The sequence below is a fragment of the Trichomonas vaginalis genome, chromosome III (genome assembly GCF_026262505.1).
Source record: "Trichomonas vaginalis G3 chromosome III, whole genome shotgun sequence".
Lineage (NCBI taxonomy): Eukaryota > Parabasalia > Trichomonadida > Trichomonadidae > Trichomonas > Trichomonas vaginalis.
In genome coordinates this window covers 27115675-27135017 of record NC_067205.1, presented here as the reverse complement: position 1 = coordinate 27135017, position 19343 = coordinate 27115675, and the positions used below count along the sequence as shown (strand labels likewise).

Sequence of the window (19343 nt, the reverse complement as noted above, 5' to 3'; positions counted from 1 at the left end):
TTCTTCAAAAATAATTAATAAATACCATCCTCCTATGTTGTTGTCAAAATGTCATGTTGTCACATTTTTTCAGAGAAGTTAAATTACCTGGTGACCTGGTGACCTGGTGACCTCATCAGTTCTTCAAAAATAATTAATAAATACCATCCTCCTATGTTGTTGTCAAAATGTCATGTTGTCACATTTTTTCAGAGAAGTTAAATTAGTTGAAAGTAGTAATGGCAAATATGCCAGAAAGAATAAGAAAATTCTTCTAAACTTTTTTCATTAGATGTAAATCAGACATGAATGAGAACAGTCATGATATCATTAATGGTACCATTTATTTTAACATAAAGACGCAAAGCGGCGGGGCATAGCCCATGACCAAAAAATAATGAATTTCATTAGTTAGAAAAATAACGCTAATTTTATTTTTATTTATTTCTTTATCTCATATGTAAAGACAGTAATGACAAACATTGAGTTTGAAATAGTTAGAAAGATAGACAATGACACCAAAGTGGTTAGAATAGGTGATTTAAACGTAAGATACTCAAAGAAATACAACAAATATTCTTTGTCAGACATTATATCTCCATCTGAAAAGAAAACAAACGACTGGGTTAGAAATGCTTCAACTCAGAAAATTTTGACAAGAAATCCTGAGCTTATGATATCAGTAGCATTTCATGGAACAAGAGCATATCTTATAGACAAAAGTCTTATACCAATAGTTTTGTTATGGTTAGACCCAGTTGTTGGATATAACTTCATAACATATGGTTCATTCGACTCAGAACGTTGCAGTGAAGGCTTACTTTTTACATCGTTCAGAAACCGAAGGACTTCAACACAAAAAGATATAAGATAGGAAGAACATATAATATAACTCAAAGATATGACTCTACAGTCAATAGAGTCAAGGTTGTGTTTGTTAATGATATGAGAGCTGCTGAAACAGAACTGCTTGAAGTTTTTGAGAAAATGTATGGTGCTCCCACGAAAGGTAAAGAAACGTTTGAAGTAGATGAGATAGATAAAGCTATAAAATTATTTGACGAAGTTGCTGAAAAATACATGTAAAGCGTTTATTTTTGGTCTTTTGGAGCTCAGGACTTTCAGTCCGTTCTAAAGTTTGTTTTACAAACATTGAGCGTTCATTGAACTCTATACCATGCGTAAACTGTCATGTAAGGTGGCATGTATTCTTTACTTTGTCCCGTTGTTTGTGTATATCCTGAAACGAAATGTGTATGGTTTCCTTCTCCCTGAGTGTCACTCCAGTAACAATTTATAGCAAACTTAACGTCGTCTTTAACATCATATCCTTTACCTTTTGTCATTCCTGACCAATCCCAATATCTATGCTTATGCCAACCTGCCTGAGATGTACTTAAATCTATGTAGTGACTGTGTGCAGGTAAATTTTCACCTGAAATCGTTTTACTTCCACCTGTTTCCTTTGAAGAGTTTGCACAATACAAAAACCTGTCGACTATTTGTTCCCATGCACCAACACCAAACATTACTTGAGGACCTCTTGCATCCATAGATGTATAAATAGAACCTACTGGGTTCATTAAATCAAACATATGAGATAATATAGGATTGTCTCTTTTGAACTTAAAATATAGTGTAACTATTTCAGGTTTCTTCTGGTTTGTGTCAGAATATTTTTTATAATATAATCTTATGTTTTCAGGGTAGGTAAAATCTTGACTATAATATTTATTTTTGTCATCTGTATAATAATATACTATTCTCGTTTTTTCTATTGCATTATATCTTTTATATCTATAATAATCTAAATATAATGTTAGCTTTTGTTCATCTACATGTGGTGTTCTGTTGTCATCTCCATAGTCATAATAATATGGTGCTGGAGCTGGGTGAGGCAATGTCATATCTGTCATTTCATAAACTCTTAAATATTTCTTTTGTTCGTTTCCATATATGTTTAAGTAGCAGTTGTTGTCTAATGGAACTTTAACTTGTGTTCCATCATTCTTTTTATAGCTTACATACATTTCATTGTTATTTTTCGGAATGAGTTTACATCGTATACCATTTTTTAAGGACTGTACCAATTGCCATCTAAAATATTTATTTTCTTCATTGACAGAAAAGTCACCAACAATAGTTTCAATATTTTTAGTTGTTCCTATCAAACTTTGGTATATTTCATTGACATATTCCTTATCTGCTTTCTTCTCTAACTCACCGTTGACATATTCCTTATCTGCTTTCTTCTCTAACTCACCGTTGACATATTCCTTATCTGCTTTCTTCTCTAACTCACCGTTGACATATTCCTTATCTGCTTTAAGGTCTAAACATCCTGAAACCCATCCTGTATCAGCTTTAGTTTTTAAAATCTTTGATGTCCATTCATGATACCATTCAACCCTTTCTTTAATTTCATTATCTTTTTCATTGACATATTCCTTATCTGCTTTCTTCTCTAACTCACCGTTGACATATTCCTTATCTGCTTTCTTCTCTATGTCATTAAGGAAACCTTTTATGAATTCCTCATTTAAATTAAATCTTCCAATCTTCAAAACTTTAGGAAATGCATTTAATGCGTAATATCTTTGTTCTTCTGGTGGAATTGATGTTATATCATCCGTTATTCCTTTAATTTTTGAATTCATAAATAAAATTTCTTTTATATTTGATATCACTGCACCACCTTTGCAAACGAATTCGAAATGGTCATTTTTCAATACTATCTCCAAATCTCCATATTTCAACCTTTGTGTTTGTTCTGCTGTCTTTGAATTATATGCATATATGGCGTATGTAATGGTTTGAAGGACCTGGGTGCTTTGCGCCTTAAGTTGCTGTGGTTGCTGTTGTTTAATCATTTATTATGATTTAAAAATAAATATTTAATCCGTTATCTCATCAGCTATTTTTTCTATTTGAAATTGCCATAATATTTCATTCATAAATTCTAAATCACAATCAAATAGGTCAGTTATTCTAAATTTAATATTTGATAAATCTTTTGAATGAAGAATAAATGAATTCCCAGATAATTGAAACGGATATGATAAAGAAAATGTGTTTAAGTTGATGGATAAAATGTTTTGTATTGATGGGTAAGAGTTAGGGTCTAATGTTTGATGTGAAAATCTCATTGGGGTATTAACTTTATCACATTTGATTAAAATGAAATTGGAACCGGTGTCAGAATACAAAACATCCCCAACATCTTTTTCAAAATTTAATATCCCCAACAATGAACGAAGATGAGGAGTACAAAATTTAATTTTCAGCGGGAATTTAATAAGGTTATTTATTTCATCAAGTTCAAAAAGTTTATCGGGTTTTGATTTAAAATTTTTCATACCATACGATAAATGATTCATTTAAATAACTTAAAATCGTGTTAATATCCCATTTCGCTATCACATTATTTATATACATATCATACGTTTTTTCATGGTCATCTTTAATAAATGATATAAATCTGAAGGGTCTAAAAGAATGGGATTAAATTTACCACTCACAGAAACGAGAGTAACATTATAAATTCCACTAACTGTTAAATTTAATTCACAGTTATTATTCGAAATAATATTGATAATTGACATTTTTATTACGATTAAAAATATGGTAAAGCGTTATTTTCCAGTGATAAATAAAACTAGAATAAGATTACCTCAAGAATTCATAAATTCAACGAATAAGAAATTCATTCATGTTATAAATTTTAGTGTTTTCAGAAAATATGAGTCGATGTCATATTCATCAACAGGTTATATTTCACTTCATTCAAATTTAGTTCAATCAAACCCATATAATGACCATTTCATAAGATTTTCAGATGGTATTAAAAATGTAATTGATAGATTAAAATATGAACAGATTGACAATATCGAATTTTTTAGAATTTTGGTTTAAATATCCCGATGGAAAAAAGATTGAAGTTAAAGATAAAGCTGATACTATAACAAAAACAATTACAATGACCGATCCGGATAGTGGGGAACAAAAAGAAATAAAACAAACGATAGAAACTGGTGAAAGGTCAATTATTATTGATTATGATTCAAAGGATTATTATTCGATAATGTTAATGCTTGAATATTAAATAGCCTTAACAAAGAATTTTTCAAGTGATATTTTATATTCATCAACTATTTTATTATAAATATCATTATATGTTAAATGAAGTTCAGTTGTTGTTCCGTTCTTTGATATCTTAATTGTGCTAATATCCTTTATAGGATTTATTTTTGCAACTGTTCCGCAGCATGAAACCTCATCATCTATGAAAAATTGAATCTTAACGTCTGAATCTTGAACATCACAAAGAATGGCGATAATGTGAATTAATGATTCATAAGATAAAATAATTAAACTAGATTGGTCAATTAAATTTATTATTGAATCATAATTATTAATTATTATATCACGGTAAATTTTCATTAATTCAGAATTAATGTCTATTTTATATGGGTTCTCGATGTTCGATGAAAGAGGTGGGGGTATGTTGGATAAGTGGGAATTTCAACGGCTTCTTTACCAGGTTCGGATAAAATGATTGGGTCTCCATCTTCTTTATTTTGCTCCTCCTCCTTTTTCGGTAAGTCACGAGTTAATAAATTTGGTTGAGTTGCTGACCTTGTTAATTCAGGGCTAACATTAACTTTAACATTTTGAATAATTCGTGATTTATCATCATTTACGTTATAACCAACCGTAATCTCTGCTTTTGCGTTAGTGTTCTTTTGACTGGTGAAACGTCTTCTCATTTATATTCGAATAAAAAAAATATATTTAAACTTTTATTTTGCTGGAACTTTTGAATCTATTATCCCCTGTATTTGTTCATGAAGTTGATTTTTAGCTGTTTCATCGAAATTAATAGACCGAATATATTCATTAATTGCATTCTTATAATCATCTGATTTCTCAAATTTTCTTTTATCTAATTCCTTAACTAAATCATAAGTTAAACCTCGTTGCTGATATAATGGTTTCTTAATTAAATCTTTGAATGCTTGAGATAAAGCACCTGATGCAATTCTTGCTACTATAATTGGTTGGAATTGCTGTTTAAGTTCATCTTTAACATTTGCGAAAACTGGATCAAATAAAGCAACTTTAAAGAATTTCTTAGCTGAAATTTCGGGTCTAATATTTGCATATTGACCATCAAACTGGTTAGAATATCGTGGTAATCCATCCGGTCCCTCTTCAATAGCATTTAATTCTTCATTGAAATAAGAATATGGATTATGACGGTATGAATTAATTGGACCATTTTCACCTTCCCAATGTATTGTTTAACAGCTTTTCCATTTTCATCAAATTGCATAGGATAACGTTCATTATATGCCTTTACGTTTAGGATAATCAGATATAGTTAATTTATAACCATTTATGACTTTAATATTACCTTGACCATCAGTAACGAAAACTTCATTTATACCATCAGGTTTTCCATTTGGACCCGTAATGTCTGCTTCGTGTGCTTCCCAATTTGGACCATGACGTTTGGCATATGCTTGAGCTTCTGGTAATGTTAAAACGTTTCTCATTTGTTTAACATCTTTTTGAAGACCAGCAACAATATGAACTAATTCTTTCATTCCATCAGGAACTTTCATAGTTCTATTATATGCACCCCTTTTGTTCGTCCCTTGTTTTAATGGAACCTGTAGAAGATTTGCTATTTCTGTCATGTTTAATTATAAATAAAAAATAAAAATTAATTATAAAAAGTTAATCAAATTTAACACCTCCTTTATTTAAATCAACTATTATTTTTCCATGTTCACCTAATTGCTGATATTGTGTGTAAAGTTCATTAATGCTCATTGTAAATTCACTTGATAAAGCATAACGTTCAACTGTTGACGACTAAACCCCACTGAAAATGAAAAGTGTTGATAGATTTGATTTAATGTTTGTGCTTAATGCTTTGAAATATTGAACAGCCATAAAGAATAACACATGAACACTGAATGTGTCGACATTGAGTTAATAACTGATTAAAATATGATTTCTCGTTTGTTATTAGTTTTGATTTCACTGCATCATCTAGAAAAATGAGTGAATGCAAAAATTCTCTATCAAAATTTGAAATAGAAAGTGTTTCAAATAATTCATCCCGTTGTTTATCAATAATTTATCCTCTAATCCTTGCTTCTTGATTGTATTATATAATTCTTTATACATTAAAAAGTTTTTTTAAATAATCTTCTGCTTCTTCTTGTGATAAATAAATAATTGGAATTTTGATTAAATGCTTTAAAGATTCAAATGTATCATCTGAAGGTGAACCTGAACGGTTGATATAAATTAACACATGTGAATGGGGGGAAGTGTTAGCAATAATGATAATTTGTTTTAATATCGTTAATGTTTTACCTTTATTTTGTTTACCAATTGCTGCAGTGATTGAATTTAAGTAACATTCAGAATATGGAATTTTCATTAATTTTTCCTTAGATAGAGCATTTCTATTATCACTCAATGCTTCATTAATCATATCATCTACGTATGTATTATATACTCCTGCTAATTCTTCATAAGGGGTGGATGAATTTAAATCCATTTAATCAAAAATAAATTTATAATTTTAAACATTTCTATTCATCAATATTTCATCATATGAACTTCTATACTGCGGTGGTGTACCTGTTGGATGATATTTCAAACCTTCATCCGGTGTCCATGTCCAATATGTAGTCCTAGTAAACCAAACCTGAGGAGGATTTGTCACCTTTGAACAGTAAGTGTCATTTCCACCCTGAATGATTGGATAAGCTTTCACTTGTACTGTAACTTGTGAGTTGAAAGTTTCTAATCCATCAAAGAATATACCCGCTCCATCACGTTGAACTGGAATAGTGCATAAGAATGAAGTTTGGTCTTTCCATGTTCTAGCTAATGGCGCGCCATCATCATCATTCAGTGGTCTAGTTAATGAGTCCTCGTATTCTTCTGTGCATTCATTCACTCCATCTAAATCAGAAGCTTGAAGCATACGTGTAAAGAATATGTCACCCACTGTGGTCATCGCTTGATCGGGGAAGTTTCTGGAATCTATAGTGACCTGAAGACCTCGAAGCATTGGATTTTCTAAAACTGTTCTTTGCATTGCATTTTTCGGAAATGTTAACACAACATCTGTAACATTATGAAGAGCGTATGAGAAATCTGAGCTAATACCTTCAGGCGTGATGCAACCTCCATTTAGTGAACGAACGTCAATATGTTGAGCTGGAATCATGAATGGATCTTCCTTACTGAATAAACGTGGTATTGCTTTAACTGATTCTTCAATTAAACCGTATCCTGGTGTAATGCATTTATCCTCTAAAACTTCCATCTTTGTGCATGAAATAATAACGTCATCAACTGTTGCGTCAGCAGATGTAGCAGCTAAGCTTGTAATTAATTTGGTAGGAAGTCCGATTTGTTGGAATTTGCGATCATATTTATAAACATGATTCATAATCTTTTCATAATTTTCATCAGTTATCTTTTCATAAACGTAATTTTGTAAATCAGCAACTCTTAACGGGTCAACCTGACAAAATACTAAAGTATCCCTGAAAACATAATATTTAAGAATGATTTCACCAAATGATTTAGGATAATCATCGAACGCCTGAAATGCTAACAAATCATTTACCAGAATAATCATATCAAAAGTGATATCAACTTCTTCATTTGCTCTCTTGAAAACTTCTGAAGGGTCAATATATTTACCACATACTGAGTTATCATATTTTTGAACATTATTATATAACGAATGAACAAACTTTTTAACTTTCCTTTCTGATTTTGGTTTATATGTTGCAAATGCGAAAGATTCACGGGCGCAATCCATCTGAAGATAACCGGCATCACCTCTTTCAGTTTCTACTTCTAATTGTTTAAAGTTTTGATTTGATGATTTGTAACCAACGAATAAACGCATGCATTTAAAAGTGGTATCACATGTGAAAGCTTTATTTGAAACTAGAGTTGCTTTAACTTTGCGTTTAATATATGTGTCACCTAATTGGTTCACATCATGAGCCGGATTTGTAATTCTTAAATGAGTTTGTTTATCATCAAAATATGGAGCATCAGAGTCATAGCATGAACTTTCAAGTTCTCTATAATATCTTCTACCGTCATTCTTTGTGAATATTTCATTTATCTTTTCGAATGAATGAAACACATTTCCATTAATCGGTTTAGTGTTTGGCACTAAATAGTTAGTCGTCATTTATTAATAAATAAAAAATCAAAATTAAAAGATGAAAATGAATTTTTAATTTTAATGAAATAATCAACTATGGCTGCAGGTATATTTAAGAAACTGTGGGATAGAGTAAAAAGAGGAGCGAGTAAAGTTTGGGAAACATTGAAGAAGGGGCAAATTGGATATTTAAGAATAAAGAAGCAATTAGTGACGTTGCTGAATCAATAACACCAAAAGCTGCCCCAATAAGAGAAGTTTTAAATAAAGGAGAAAAAGTTTATCAAAGACTACAACCGATACTAAGATAAAAATAATATTTATTTATTTTTCCACTATCTACCCCCTATTTTATTAAGTATTCCTTCAGCTATTCCACCAATTGCGTTACCTGCTTGTGCTCCCATCGCCGGATTACCTGCTTTAGTACCTAATACTCCACCTATGATAGTTCCTGCCGTTTTCGCTACTGGTGCCAAAAAGTTTGCAATGGGTTTAATAATCTTTTTATGAACCCAACCCGCAGCTTTCTTAATTCCATCCCATAATTTTTTAAAGAATCCTGCCGCCATTTCTGATTTAATATTAATTAAAAAATATATTTCATCACTTATATTCTAATTTTTATTTAATGATAAATGAAACCGATTTTAAAAATAAATGAAACAGAGGATGAAGAAATAAATGAAAGTGAAAATGTTCAACAAAAAATAAACGTTGTTAAACCAATTACTGAAATAAAAATTTTTTCATCTGTTGAAGAATTTAATGACTATTATGCCAATAATAAAAAATTATTTGAAGAATTGACAACATGTTAATTGAATAAAATGTTTAAAGTTGATGGATTCAAAATTTCAAAAATAAAAGGAGTGGTTAGTTTGAAATCTATTCCTCAATCAAGAATCACCTCATTAATGAAAATTGATGATTTAACAAAAAGAATAGAAGAGATTGAAGAAAGAATGAATCAAATAATTGATTTCATAAATTCAAATAATCATTAGCTTATTTTGGCTTTCATATTCATTTAATAATTCACAATCTTCATTTTTAAATTGAAGTTTGACCCATTCAGTTATTCAAAAATAATTAATTAATCGCGGAATATCTGACATCATCTATATATAGCTTCTTTTAAAATTAATGTTAATTTTTTTAATTTTTTATTTCATTATGTATGGGTTGAGTGTAAATGTCTTACAATTTTGAAAATTTTTTAAATCTTGATTTATTCAAAAACGTAAGAATAAAAACCGTAAGAATCATACATTTTTTTACTTCATATGTTAAAAAAAATGATACAAAATCGTTCTATATTGTATGAATTCTTACGTTTACAAAAAAAGTCACACAACCCGTCATATCATACTACTAATCACAAATTGGTTAATAAGACACGATAAATAGCATATTTAGAAAATGATACGTTTTTATATATATATATTTATGTTTTATGAATTCTAAATGAACTTGATAATAAATATATAAAGGTGATTCCATCAAAATGAATGTTCGAATTATGGCACTGTCAATAAATTTGGACATATTAATGGTGTTCTAGTTGACGACATATATCAGAGTTAATAAAAAATTAAAAAATTAACGTTTGTCTCTATATTTACAAAAATACAACATAAACTACTCCTCAACATCCATTGGTTCATTATATTCAAGAATACTTGTTAGTGATTTGAGCCAATAATTCATTGGTTCAGATGCACAGACAGTAGGTATTGGAAATGGACTTTGGTGGATACCAATAAAATCTCCTTTCTTTATTTGAGCTCTTTTAGTGTCTATTGCAACTCCATAAGGTAATTCTGTTCTGGAGTTCGGATCTATACAAATTGAAACGTAAACGCAATCTGGTAGTATAATAGGATGTGCACTTAGAGCATGGGAGCAAATTGGAGTCCATAAAATTGCTGCAATTGAAGGATTTACAACAGCACCGCCAGCACTTAAGTTGTAGGCAGTAGAACCAGTAGATGTTGAGATAATTAATCCATCGCCGTACAATGTTGAGAAAAGCTCGTCATCAATGAAGCAATTTAAGGCACAAACTTTTCCTGTTTCACTTGGCGCGATAACAATGTCATTAAGTGCTTGATAAACTTCTTCAATTTGATTATTGCGAATAACATCGCAGTAAAGTCGAGTTCGAAGAGTAACATAAAATGAACCTCTTAATAAAAGTTCTAAACAGTTCTTGTAATCGTTTGCAAGGAAGGGTGTAAGAAATCCTTGCTGATCTAATGCAAATGGAACAATTGGTGGAGCATATTCTGGGAAAAGTGAAGCAACATGTAATAAAGTGCCATCGCCACCAAAAACTAGCACAAAATCAATAGGCGTAGCTTCCACATCTTCAAATGTTTCGGTAAATTTAAAGCCTGTAAGCTCTTTTGCAACGTAAGGTTCAATATAAGGAACAATTGCTTTTTCAAAGTGAAGATATTGAACAACTTCGATAAGAAATTGTCTTGATTCTGGAGAATTGATCTTTTCTACAACAAGCGCTTTGGATGGGCGGTGCTTCCATTCAAGATGCATCGACCCATCTGTGTGGCGGAATGATTTTGGCTTGTTAATCGTAAATGTTTGTGGAGGTTTATAGTCAGAAAGCTCCACATCACTAACGCTATGTATTGAAAATGATTTTGAAAGGCTTTTATCTATAGATTTTGGATGGTTGAAACTTTTCATTTTTTTTATTCTTTTTTTTTCTATCCTTTTCTGTAAAACTCCAAATTCCTATCAAAAGGAGCTCCTGAAGCTATATCAGCAAAGGGCCTTTGCCATTGAAGCCTCTGATAAATTGAGGTGGATGATTGCCATTCTGCCTCATCAGGAGCTCAATGATTCCCATGTGTCGATTGGAAGCTCTAGAACTTTTAAATTTCTATTAATTGTGATTTGTTCAGGAGAGAACAAATTCGAATTAAAATAATTTGGACTTTATCCAACGATGTTAGATGACTGGAACTCTATTCTAATTCTATAAAGTTCCAACGATCTTCCATAGTTGGTTTACCTTTTCTGAAGCATTTTGTGAGTATGTTTTGGTGAATAACACGCTCTAAAATATGCATTACGATATCAATATAATCGAAATCTGGCACTTTACTAACTTTATAAAATACACTATCTTAATGTACCTCCTTTGTCACCCTCCCTTTATGCGATATGATTCATATTATATATTTTCATTGTTATTTTTTATTTTCAATAGTAGAGTTTGAAATAGGAATATCATTTCTATATTTTTGAAGTAGAATTTTAGAATTTTTAGTACGACTCTATTTTAACATTTGAGTCGTAAAAAAATTTCGAATAACGTTCATTTCATTTTTGAAGAATGCTGATTGCATTATCTTATTTAGCGATAAGAATTCCGAATAAAAGAATAAAACTTGCTGAAGATGTCTTCGAAAATTGTCAGAGTATTATTGACAGAGAGCTAAAAGAAGATGATACCTTTTATGAATTAACAATAAATGCAGGTGAATGCAGGGAATTAAGTTCATATTCATACACTCTTGCCAGTGAGTCTGACTTCGTTGTTGATCTTTACACCGATGCAGATCTAACAAAACCTCTCAAAACAGCAAAGAACGCGTTTTTCCTCAATCTACCACTAGGCGACGATCATCTTTATACTTCAACCATAAAATGTTCTGATAGTAGTAAAGAGTGCAAAGTTCAATTGTATAAACAGCCCACTCCAGCTTATAAGATGACTGACCAAGGAGAAGAGATAAGCATTATGGTGTATGTAACTTCAACAAAGGAAGGCAAAATTGAATTCCAACGCAAAAAAATGTATATGCATATCCAACTTTCTTAACGAAGAATACATATAAAACAGTTGGAGAACCTAAAGATAAAATTCTAGTTGGTGAAACAACTGCAGAAGGAGACCTATCAAGCAATGAAGCCACTCTTACTGGGATTAATACATTAGCAATAGGACCAAAGGATGAAGAAGATGAAGAAGAATATAAAGTCACAGTAACATATGAAACAACAAAAGAAGGTGATAAATTATGGTTCCCTGAGTTTGCTGGTTGGATCCCTCAAGAACCAAATGCTTTCACACTTGATGATCTCAAAAATGAAGCTTCTAATTCACCTACCCCTACAGCAAGCTCAAACAAACTTTCTGGAGGAGCGATTGCAGGTATTGTTATTGCTTGCGTTGTTGTTGTTGGTGCAGTTGTTGGTGTTTGTGTTTGGTTATTTGTATGCAAGGGAGCATCAAAAGTTGCAGCTGCTGCATCGCCATAAAAAATTAAAAACTTAAAAACTTAGTAATTCATAGTAATAGTTATTTTTTTCTATCTGTCACACTCTATTTATTGCTATTCATTATTTTCTTATAGAAATCCTAATCTGAAACTTTTTGGTTTTCTAATAATAATCAAATACACATGTATTACATGTTATAAAGTGGTAAAGTGATGCATATATGAAATCAAAAAGTGACTGATCATAGGGAACAATCTTGGTCGAAACAACAATATATATTAATTCATTTTAGCTAATCTTTATTCAATAATTTCAGATATTTAATATTTCTTTATTACATGTTAAGCCAATATCTAAATACTAAACTCTATGATATCATATTGATTATTTCTAATTATGAAAGAATACCTTCAAAAATTATAAAATTAAAGTCCGAAATAGGATTTACTTATTATATTTATACTAAATTAAGAGCTTTTTCGAACGAAGAGCCAATCAGATATCTTCCTGCCTCAATACTCTATTTTTAAAATTAAGCGTTTTTTAATGTCCTTTTGGATATTATGATATCATTTTAACAATATGTTATTTGTTAGAGTGTTGTTGTTTTAAAATAAGCCAAAATTTAATCGAAATCTTTATTAATTTGTAGTAAAGAGGCCATTTATAGTGTCAATAGGATATGTAGTTCGAATATAACTGTAATTTATGAAGATTATCATATGTTGTTGATGAATTAACGATATTTTGATTGATTTTAAATCAACTTTTCAAAAATTTCAGAAGAATAATAAATTCTCGTAATTTAAAATGGTTTATTTTGGAACTCTATTTTGAGTAATATGTTTCCGGACGAGGAGTTCAATTGAAATACGATAACTTCAATGAGAAATCCAAAACTGACGATTTCAAATCATCATGTTAATTTTAATAAACTGATAAGAAAATATCAGAAAATCGTGAAAATATTGATTTACCCACAACATCTCAAATCGTCAGTTTTAATTGTTTTTGTATATTCAATTTTGAGGGATATGAAAACGATGAATTTCTGAAATTTCTGAACCTAAAACTGTCAAGAAAGTGAACTGATTAGTTTCGAATAATGTCTCTTAAGACAAAGTTCGCAGGATATGAGGTCAAGAACCCACTCATGCCAGCTCCAGGCCCACCAGTCCGCGATGCCAAAGCTTGCATTGATTGCATCAAAGGTGGATGCGGTGTTATGGTCACAAAGACAATCTCTGTTGCTGCTGCCAAAGTTCCACAGCCAAACATGTACGAGTCCAAGGACCATAAGTACTTCCTCAACACAGAGTTATGGACAGAGTTGACACCAGAACAGTGGCTTGAACACGAATATCCAAAGATCCGTGAAGTTTGCAACCAGGCCAAGATTCCAATGATCTGCTCTATGGGCTATACAGCTGAAGAAATCGCTAAGATGGCTCCAAAAGTTGCCCCATTCTGCGATGGTCTCGAATTGTCAACACACTACATTGGTGATGATCCAAAGCCAATGCAGGATGCTATCAAGGCCGCAATCCACGGCTCTGGTGGCAAGCCAGTCTACGTTAAGCTTTCCCCATTCCGTGATGCCCCAATCGCCGCTAAGGCTGCCAAGGCTGCTGGTGCAACAGGTCTTGTTTGCGTCAACTCCTTCGGCCCAACACTTGCCCTCGATATCGAGCGCAAGGGTGCTCCATTCATGGGCTCAACATCCAAATACGGTTGGGTTTCTGGCCCAGCTATCAAGCCACTTGCTCTTCGTGTTGTCTATGATGTCTGCAAGGAAGTCGATCTCCCAGTCGTCGGTGTTGGCGGTATCTCCAACGGCCGCGATGCTATTGAGTTCCTCATGGCTGGTGCTCAGGCTCTTGGTATCTGCACAGCTGCCATTGTTGAAGGCCGTGATGTTTATGGCAGTATCGCTCAGGAAATGAGCCAGTGGCTTACAGAGCACGGCTACAAGGACATCCACGAGGTTATCGGCCTCGGCCTTAAGCACGAACCACTCCAGCAGCACAACCCACCAAAGATCGCCGCTGAGAAGTGCGTCGGATGCGGAACATGCGTTACATCCTGCCTTTACGAAGCCCTCCAGCTTGAAGACGGCATTGCCAAGTGCGACGGCGCGAAGTGCTTCCGCTGTGGCCTTTGCTACACTCGCTGCCCAACTTGCGCTATTAGCATCCAGGGTTAAATAAAATAAATACTAATCAGTGCTTAAGTATAAAATCTAATTTCATTTTTCTAAGTCAAAATCAAAGAAATCTAATGATATATATCATTTATCATCCAAGACTTTTCTAATTTACTCTGAGTTCATCATCAAATAACTTTATAATTTATCAATTTGGTAGAAATGTTTAAGTAATTACTTACAAGCAACTAGAATAGGACGTATTGATTGAAAAACATAAAATGTTGATATGATTAATTGAGATTTCATTGTAATTACATTGAAATTAATAAAAATTATGAAAAAAAGTTAAAAAAATCAAGGAATTAAATCGCGTTTCCCAAAACTATTTTATATCAAAGTACTTCATCGTACAATTTTTATCGCAATTTAGAGAGCCTTTGGAAGGATAGCTTCAGAAGCAATGCCGCACTGGTTGGACTTGTCCTTGATCATGCGGATGTAGCCCTGCTCACCCCAAGATGTGCCCCAGGAGTTGCGGACGATCCAGTAGTTCTTTGAGCCCTCTGTGCCGTAGCCAACAAGGCCGACAGCGTGATCGAGGTTCCAGGCAGAGCAGGATGGTTCATCATAGATGCCAGATGTGTAAAGCTGGAAGGAGTAGTGGGAAGCATCGATGCAGACGGAGACAACACCCTTGGAAGCAGCCTTAGCGAGTTCAGCCTCTGTGTCCTTAACCTCATCGTAGCCCTTTGTTAAACCGACAGACTTGGAAGCATGGAACTTGCATGTGCCATCGCGAGCTGTGTATGGGTAGTCAGCTGTGAGCATGAACTTGCCAGCCTGGTGCTTGACAACGTAGTCGATAGCCTTGGATGGCCAGCCACCGTTGCAGCCATAGCAGGATGTAACGCAATCAACGATGTTCTGTTCGGCGAGATCGAGGAGCTGCTTGTTAGCCTGAGCATAGCGGGATTCGGAGGCCTGGATGGCAGAGAAAGCCCAGCAGGAGCCGCACTGACCCTGATCCTTGATCTTGTTGACAATGCCCTTGTCACGCCAGTCGACAGCGTCGTTGGCTGGAGCATCGCACTTGAAGAAGTTGCCAGACTTCTGTCCGAGTCTCTTAGCACCAAGAAGAGATCTGTATTCGGACTGTGTAAGGTGAGCGAGCTTGTTGAGTCCAAGCTTGAAGCCCTTGTTAGCAGCGTTGTGTTCCTGAACAAGACGCTTGTTGGCAAGGTAGATGCCAAGGCGGAAATGGTACTCATCGCCTGTGAAGAAGTTGCCTGTCTCACGCATGTAGGCAAGGAAGGCCTTCTCCTCATGCTTGAGGACGTTGCTTGTAGCGCCAGAAAGCAAGAAAGCAAACATTTAAAAAATGAAGTTAAAACCGTTTTCCTAACATCCTTCAGATCGTAATTTTGTGTAATATATATTCTATATATAAATATAATGCTGGATCATCGATTATCAACGACAAATCATCTCTGCCTTCAAAATTGTGAGAAAATACGGTTTTTAAAACCACATCAATAAATTCTATGGATATATCATATATATTATAATAGTCTTACCTGCCCATTATCAATTTTTGAATAGTTCTGATAAATTGAATACTTGTGAAAATTGTGATCATAATCATAAAAATCATGGAAAAGCAAAATAAAAATCACAATCTATATGATTTAGTAAAAGAGTTTTTTATTTAGGGATCACAGCTGGCAAACTTAGTTGAAATTGAATTTCATTTTTTTATTTTTAAAATATTTTTGGAGAAAATTTCGAAGTTTTAGTGCATTTTTTCAAAAAGTAAATCAATAAAATCAAATCATTTTAGATAATTAATCGATTTAATATAATCATGCTATAAATTTTTCAATTTGAAATTTTATTGTTTAGCAATTTTGGTTTAATTCAAATCATATATTCTTCAATGATGAAACTCTTGTACAGCCAATAATATTATTCACTACGATTTCGATTTTTAACTTTTTATTAGTTCATTCAATCTGAAATTTCAAAATTTGTAGCATTATTCAAGCATATAGCTTAGGTTCACAGAAAGAGTTATTAACTATTCCTCCCATGAATGACTAATTGACAAGATTAATCCAGAGATTTTTTTTTTCTACAAACTCATAACCATGTTTCTGAAATCAAACATTTCTTTGATAAATATATATAGTATTTAAATATTAAATAAACAAACAAAAAATTATATTTAGAGGAAATTATAACAGTATTTCCTTATTTAGAGCAAGCACATAGGACCGCATCATTACTTCATTAATATGGTCAATTGGTTTCACTTGAATAGGTATAACAAGAATAATCTGAGTAATAAGAATAACTTTGGCTGTAATTAGTCGAATCATTATTATCAGAATAATTTCTTGAATGATTTCTGCTGCCTTTTTTATTATTCTTTGGTATTTTTGAAGTGGAGCTTTCAACTTGATTGTGCTGAGATGTATTTGAGTTTTGTGTCTTTGATTTATCGTCTTCTGTTTCGCTTGGGTCTGATTTCTCTGATTTTTCTTGGTTTTCAATTTCATCTGATGAATATTCTGACTTTAGACTGTTCCTTGAGGAATAATACGATGGGGAATAGTCGTAGCTATAACTTGATTCACTACTGGCACTATAATCCGAATAATAAGATTCTTCGCTGGATGAATAATCGCTATAATCAGAATAATCATAGCTATAAGATGAGCTATCAGAGTATTTTGATTTTGAGTGCTTTGATTTATGAAAGTTTTTGATTAAACCCAGATCAATTTTTTCACGTAAAATTGCAGATCTTTTATATATATCAATTAAATCATTTGGTGGAAAATCTGCAATTTCGCATCGAAGTTGCCTATTGGACAGGGTTGCTGTGTCAAGTTGCTCGCATGCATTTTGAGCCGCTTCTTTTGTCTCATATTCTATAAAACCGAATCCTCTAAGATTTTTGTTATCATCTTTTACTAAATCTACTCTAAAACAGCGGCCAAATTGACTTGCAATCAATAGAATATCTGATGCTGAGTATTTAAGTGGAAATCCAGAAAGAAAAACAATTCTACCTTGCCAGAAATAAAAGTCTTTTCTTTCTTGTTCGGTCATTTCTTTTACATTTACATTTGTCATAATAAAAACATCAAAAAAATTTAGAATTAAAAATGACAATTTAAATTGTTGGCAAATTTTCCAGCAAGTCTCATATGATTTCTAACATATTTGATGAAAGAAAACTTAGTTTTATTTAACGTTGAATTTGCTCTCTGATCTATCATAGTAATTATGTGAGGAAATAGAATGTGATTCATACACAAAATGCTTCAATCATGAAACAACTATAAAGGCTATTAATGGAAATAGCCCACATATTACATTTGCCATGAGTTGCAATCATCATGATAAAGCAAAAAATAGAGTAATTGTTTCATTAAGTGGACATTTACTGATAAGATATAATGAGCATAAAGCACACCGTATATTTCTTCAAATAATTTAATAAATTAGTCACATCACTTTCAATTTTTTATCGTCTTGGCCCGACACTTTCTTCTATGGCTTCTTCTGTTTTCTACGTCGATTGCTCTGCCCCTGTTGCTGATAAGTTCTTCCAGCTTCAAGAGTTTGTTGAATACCTTCAGTCCCACATGAAGGTCGACAACCTTAGAAAGAACCTCGCAAACAAGGTCACAATCGAAGCTGACGCTGGCGCCAACAAGATTGTCGTCAACGCTTCTGTTAAGTATTCTAAGCGCGCTGTCCGCTATTACGCTCGCAAGTTCCTTGCAAAGAAGGACATCCGCAGCCGTTTCCATGTAATTGCTTCTGGAAAAGATACATATGAGCTTCGTCCATATCGTGTCTCCAACGAGTAAAGGCTTTACGATCTCGTTGTTGATTCTTGTATGTGTCAACAATATTAATAATTTTTTTTCTTTTTTTACACCTAGAATCCATAGCATAATACTATATACTCCTTTGAATCAAATAATTTTTAGAGTTAGTTTTAATATTATTATAATTTATTTATTTTGCTTTTTGATAAATTTCATCTGTTTGAGTTAAGAATCTGAAGTTCAATATTATGAATTGATATCAAAATTAAAATTAATATTCAAAATTTAAATTACGAGTTCAAAATGAAAATATTAAAGTGTGTTAATCTTGTATTTGAATTTGGAATCCAAAATATTTATTTTGCGCTACATTTCGAAATAATCGGACATTTCCTCGGACAAATATTTGAATTTTTGATATAAAGAACCCATTATCTAATTGAATTCGACTATCTATTAAAATCATAATCACCCAAAAAGTAAGTCGTGTTTGTCGTTCCTCAAAGCAATTCAATTTTGTTTATAACCGATCTGAACTCAAAATTTCTGTTTATTTTCATTAAAAGTCTTTTCTATTGTATTATTAGAACCAATCAGACATATTATTTTTTCGCTTTAAAGTTATCCATCAAGTTCTTTTATAATCCAACAGAAATTATATTGAAAAATACAGTTACTCATTCAAAATATAAAATGTTTATATCAATTCGCTATAAATAGTCTTAAAATGTTTAGATAAAATAAGTATCGGTAATGGATTCATTTTATTGAATGCCTCTCAATTTCTTTCAAAAGTTCGCGCAGGCTTTTTACTTTTATGTTACAAACATAACTAAGAATAATCTACCAGACAAATATTTCCAATTTTGGTTTATCAATAAAAAGGGCAACAATTTTTTCTTAAGATTTTCAATTC

The 19343-nt window shown here is 32.3% G+C and overlaps 9 protein-coding genes and 1 pseudogene across 10 annotated transcripts, besides 1 other annotated feature; 3 read left to right on the top strand and 7 right to left on the bottom strand.

Annotated features, from left to right (window-relative positions):
• Nucleotides 1–6427: part of a mobile genetic element that runs on past the window's edge.
• Nucleotides 1140–2849, bottom strand: TVAGG3_0772820 (phage tail repeat-like family; the record flags this gene model as incomplete). The annotated part of the gene is made up of 1 exon (XM_051246023.1): nucleotides 1140–2849. The coding sequence occupies one exon, from the start codon at nucleotides 2847–2849 to the stop codon at nucleotides 1140–1142; it is 1710 nt and encodes a 569-aa protein (XP_051092610.1).
• TVAGG3_0772810 (uncharacterized protein) lies at nucleotides 4437–4745 on the bottom strand (the record flags this gene model as incomplete). The annotated part of the gene is made up of 1 exon (XM_001319088.1): nucleotides 4437–4745. One exon carries the CDS (start codon nucleotides 4743–4745, stop codon nucleotides 4437–4439), a length of 309 nt encoding a protein of 102 aa, XP_001319123.1.
• Nucleotides 4779–5678, bottom strand: TVAGG3_0772800 (annotated as a pseudogene). Its single transcript has one exon. A coding segment is annotated over exon 1 (900 nt).
• Nucleotides 6428–6577: 150 nt separating the features above from the next.
• On the bottom strand, nucleotides 6578–8218 carry TVAGG3_0772780 (uncharacterized protein; the record flags this gene model as incomplete). Its single annotated transcript, XM_051246022.1, has 1 exon — nucleotides 6578–8218. The coding sequence occupies one exon, from the start codon at nucleotides 8216–8218 to the stop codon at nucleotides 6578–6580; it is 1641 nt and encodes a 546-aa protein (XP_051092609.1).
• A 1429-nt stretch (nucleotides 8219–9647) lies between these two features.
• Nucleotides 9648–10916, bottom strand: TVAGG3_0772770 (NADP biosynthetic process; the record flags this gene model as incomplete). Its single annotated transcript, XM_001319091.1, has 1 exon — nucleotides 9833–10900. One exon carries the CDS (start codon nucleotides 10898–10900, stop codon nucleotides 9833–9835), a length of 1068 nt encoding a protein of 355 aa, XP_001319126.1.
• A 636-nt stretch (nucleotides 10917–11552) lies between these two features.
• TVAGG3_0772760 (uncharacterized protein) lies at nucleotides 11553–12041 on the top strand (the record flags this gene model as incomplete). The annotated part of the gene is made up of 1 exon (XM_001319092.1): nucleotides 11553–12041. The coding sequence occupies one exon, from the start codon at nucleotides 11553–11555 to the stop codon at nucleotides 12039–12041; it is 489 nt and encodes a 162-aa protein (XP_001319127.1).
• Nucleotides 12042–13425: 1384 nt separating this feature from the next.
• TVAGG3_0772750 (dihydropyrimidine dehydrogenase (NADP+) protein) lies at nucleotides 13426–14645 on the top strand (the record flags this gene model as incomplete). The annotated part of the gene is made up of 1 exon (XM_001319093.1): nucleotides 13548–14645. One exon carries the CDS (start codon nucleotides 13548–13550, stop codon nucleotides 14643–14645), a length of 1098 nt encoding a protein of 365 aa, XP_001319128.1.
• A 304-nt stretch (nucleotides 14646–14949) lies between these two features.
• TVAGG3_0772740 (cysteine proteinase) lies at nucleotides 14950–15967 on the bottom strand (the record flags this gene model as incomplete). The annotated part of the gene is made up of 1 exon (XM_001319094.2): nucleotides 15015–15959. One exon carries the CDS (start codon nucleotides 15957–15959, stop codon nucleotides 15015–15017), a length of 945 nt encoding a protein of 314 aa, XP_001319129.1.
• Nucleotides 15968–16845: 878 nt separating this feature from the next.
• TVAGG3_0772730 (RNA-binding domain, RBD family-containing protein) lies at nucleotides 16846–17743 on the bottom strand (the record flags this gene model as incomplete). The annotated part of the gene is made up of 1 exon (XM_001319095.1): nucleotides 16884–17723. One exon carries the CDS (start codon nucleotides 17721–17723, stop codon nucleotides 16884–16886), a length of 840 nt encoding a protein of 279 aa, XP_001319130.1.
• Nucleotides 17744–17907: 164 nt separating this feature from the next.
• Nucleotides 17908–18632, top strand: TVAGG3_0772720 (cytoplasmic translation; the record flags this gene model as incomplete). The annotated part of the gene is made up of 1 exon (XM_001319096.1): nucleotides 18146–18466. The coding sequence occupies one exon, from the start codon at nucleotides 18146–18148 to the stop codon at nucleotides 18464–18466; it is 321 nt and encodes a 106-aa protein (XP_001319131.1).
• Nucleotides 18633–19343: the final 711 nt, after the last annotated feature.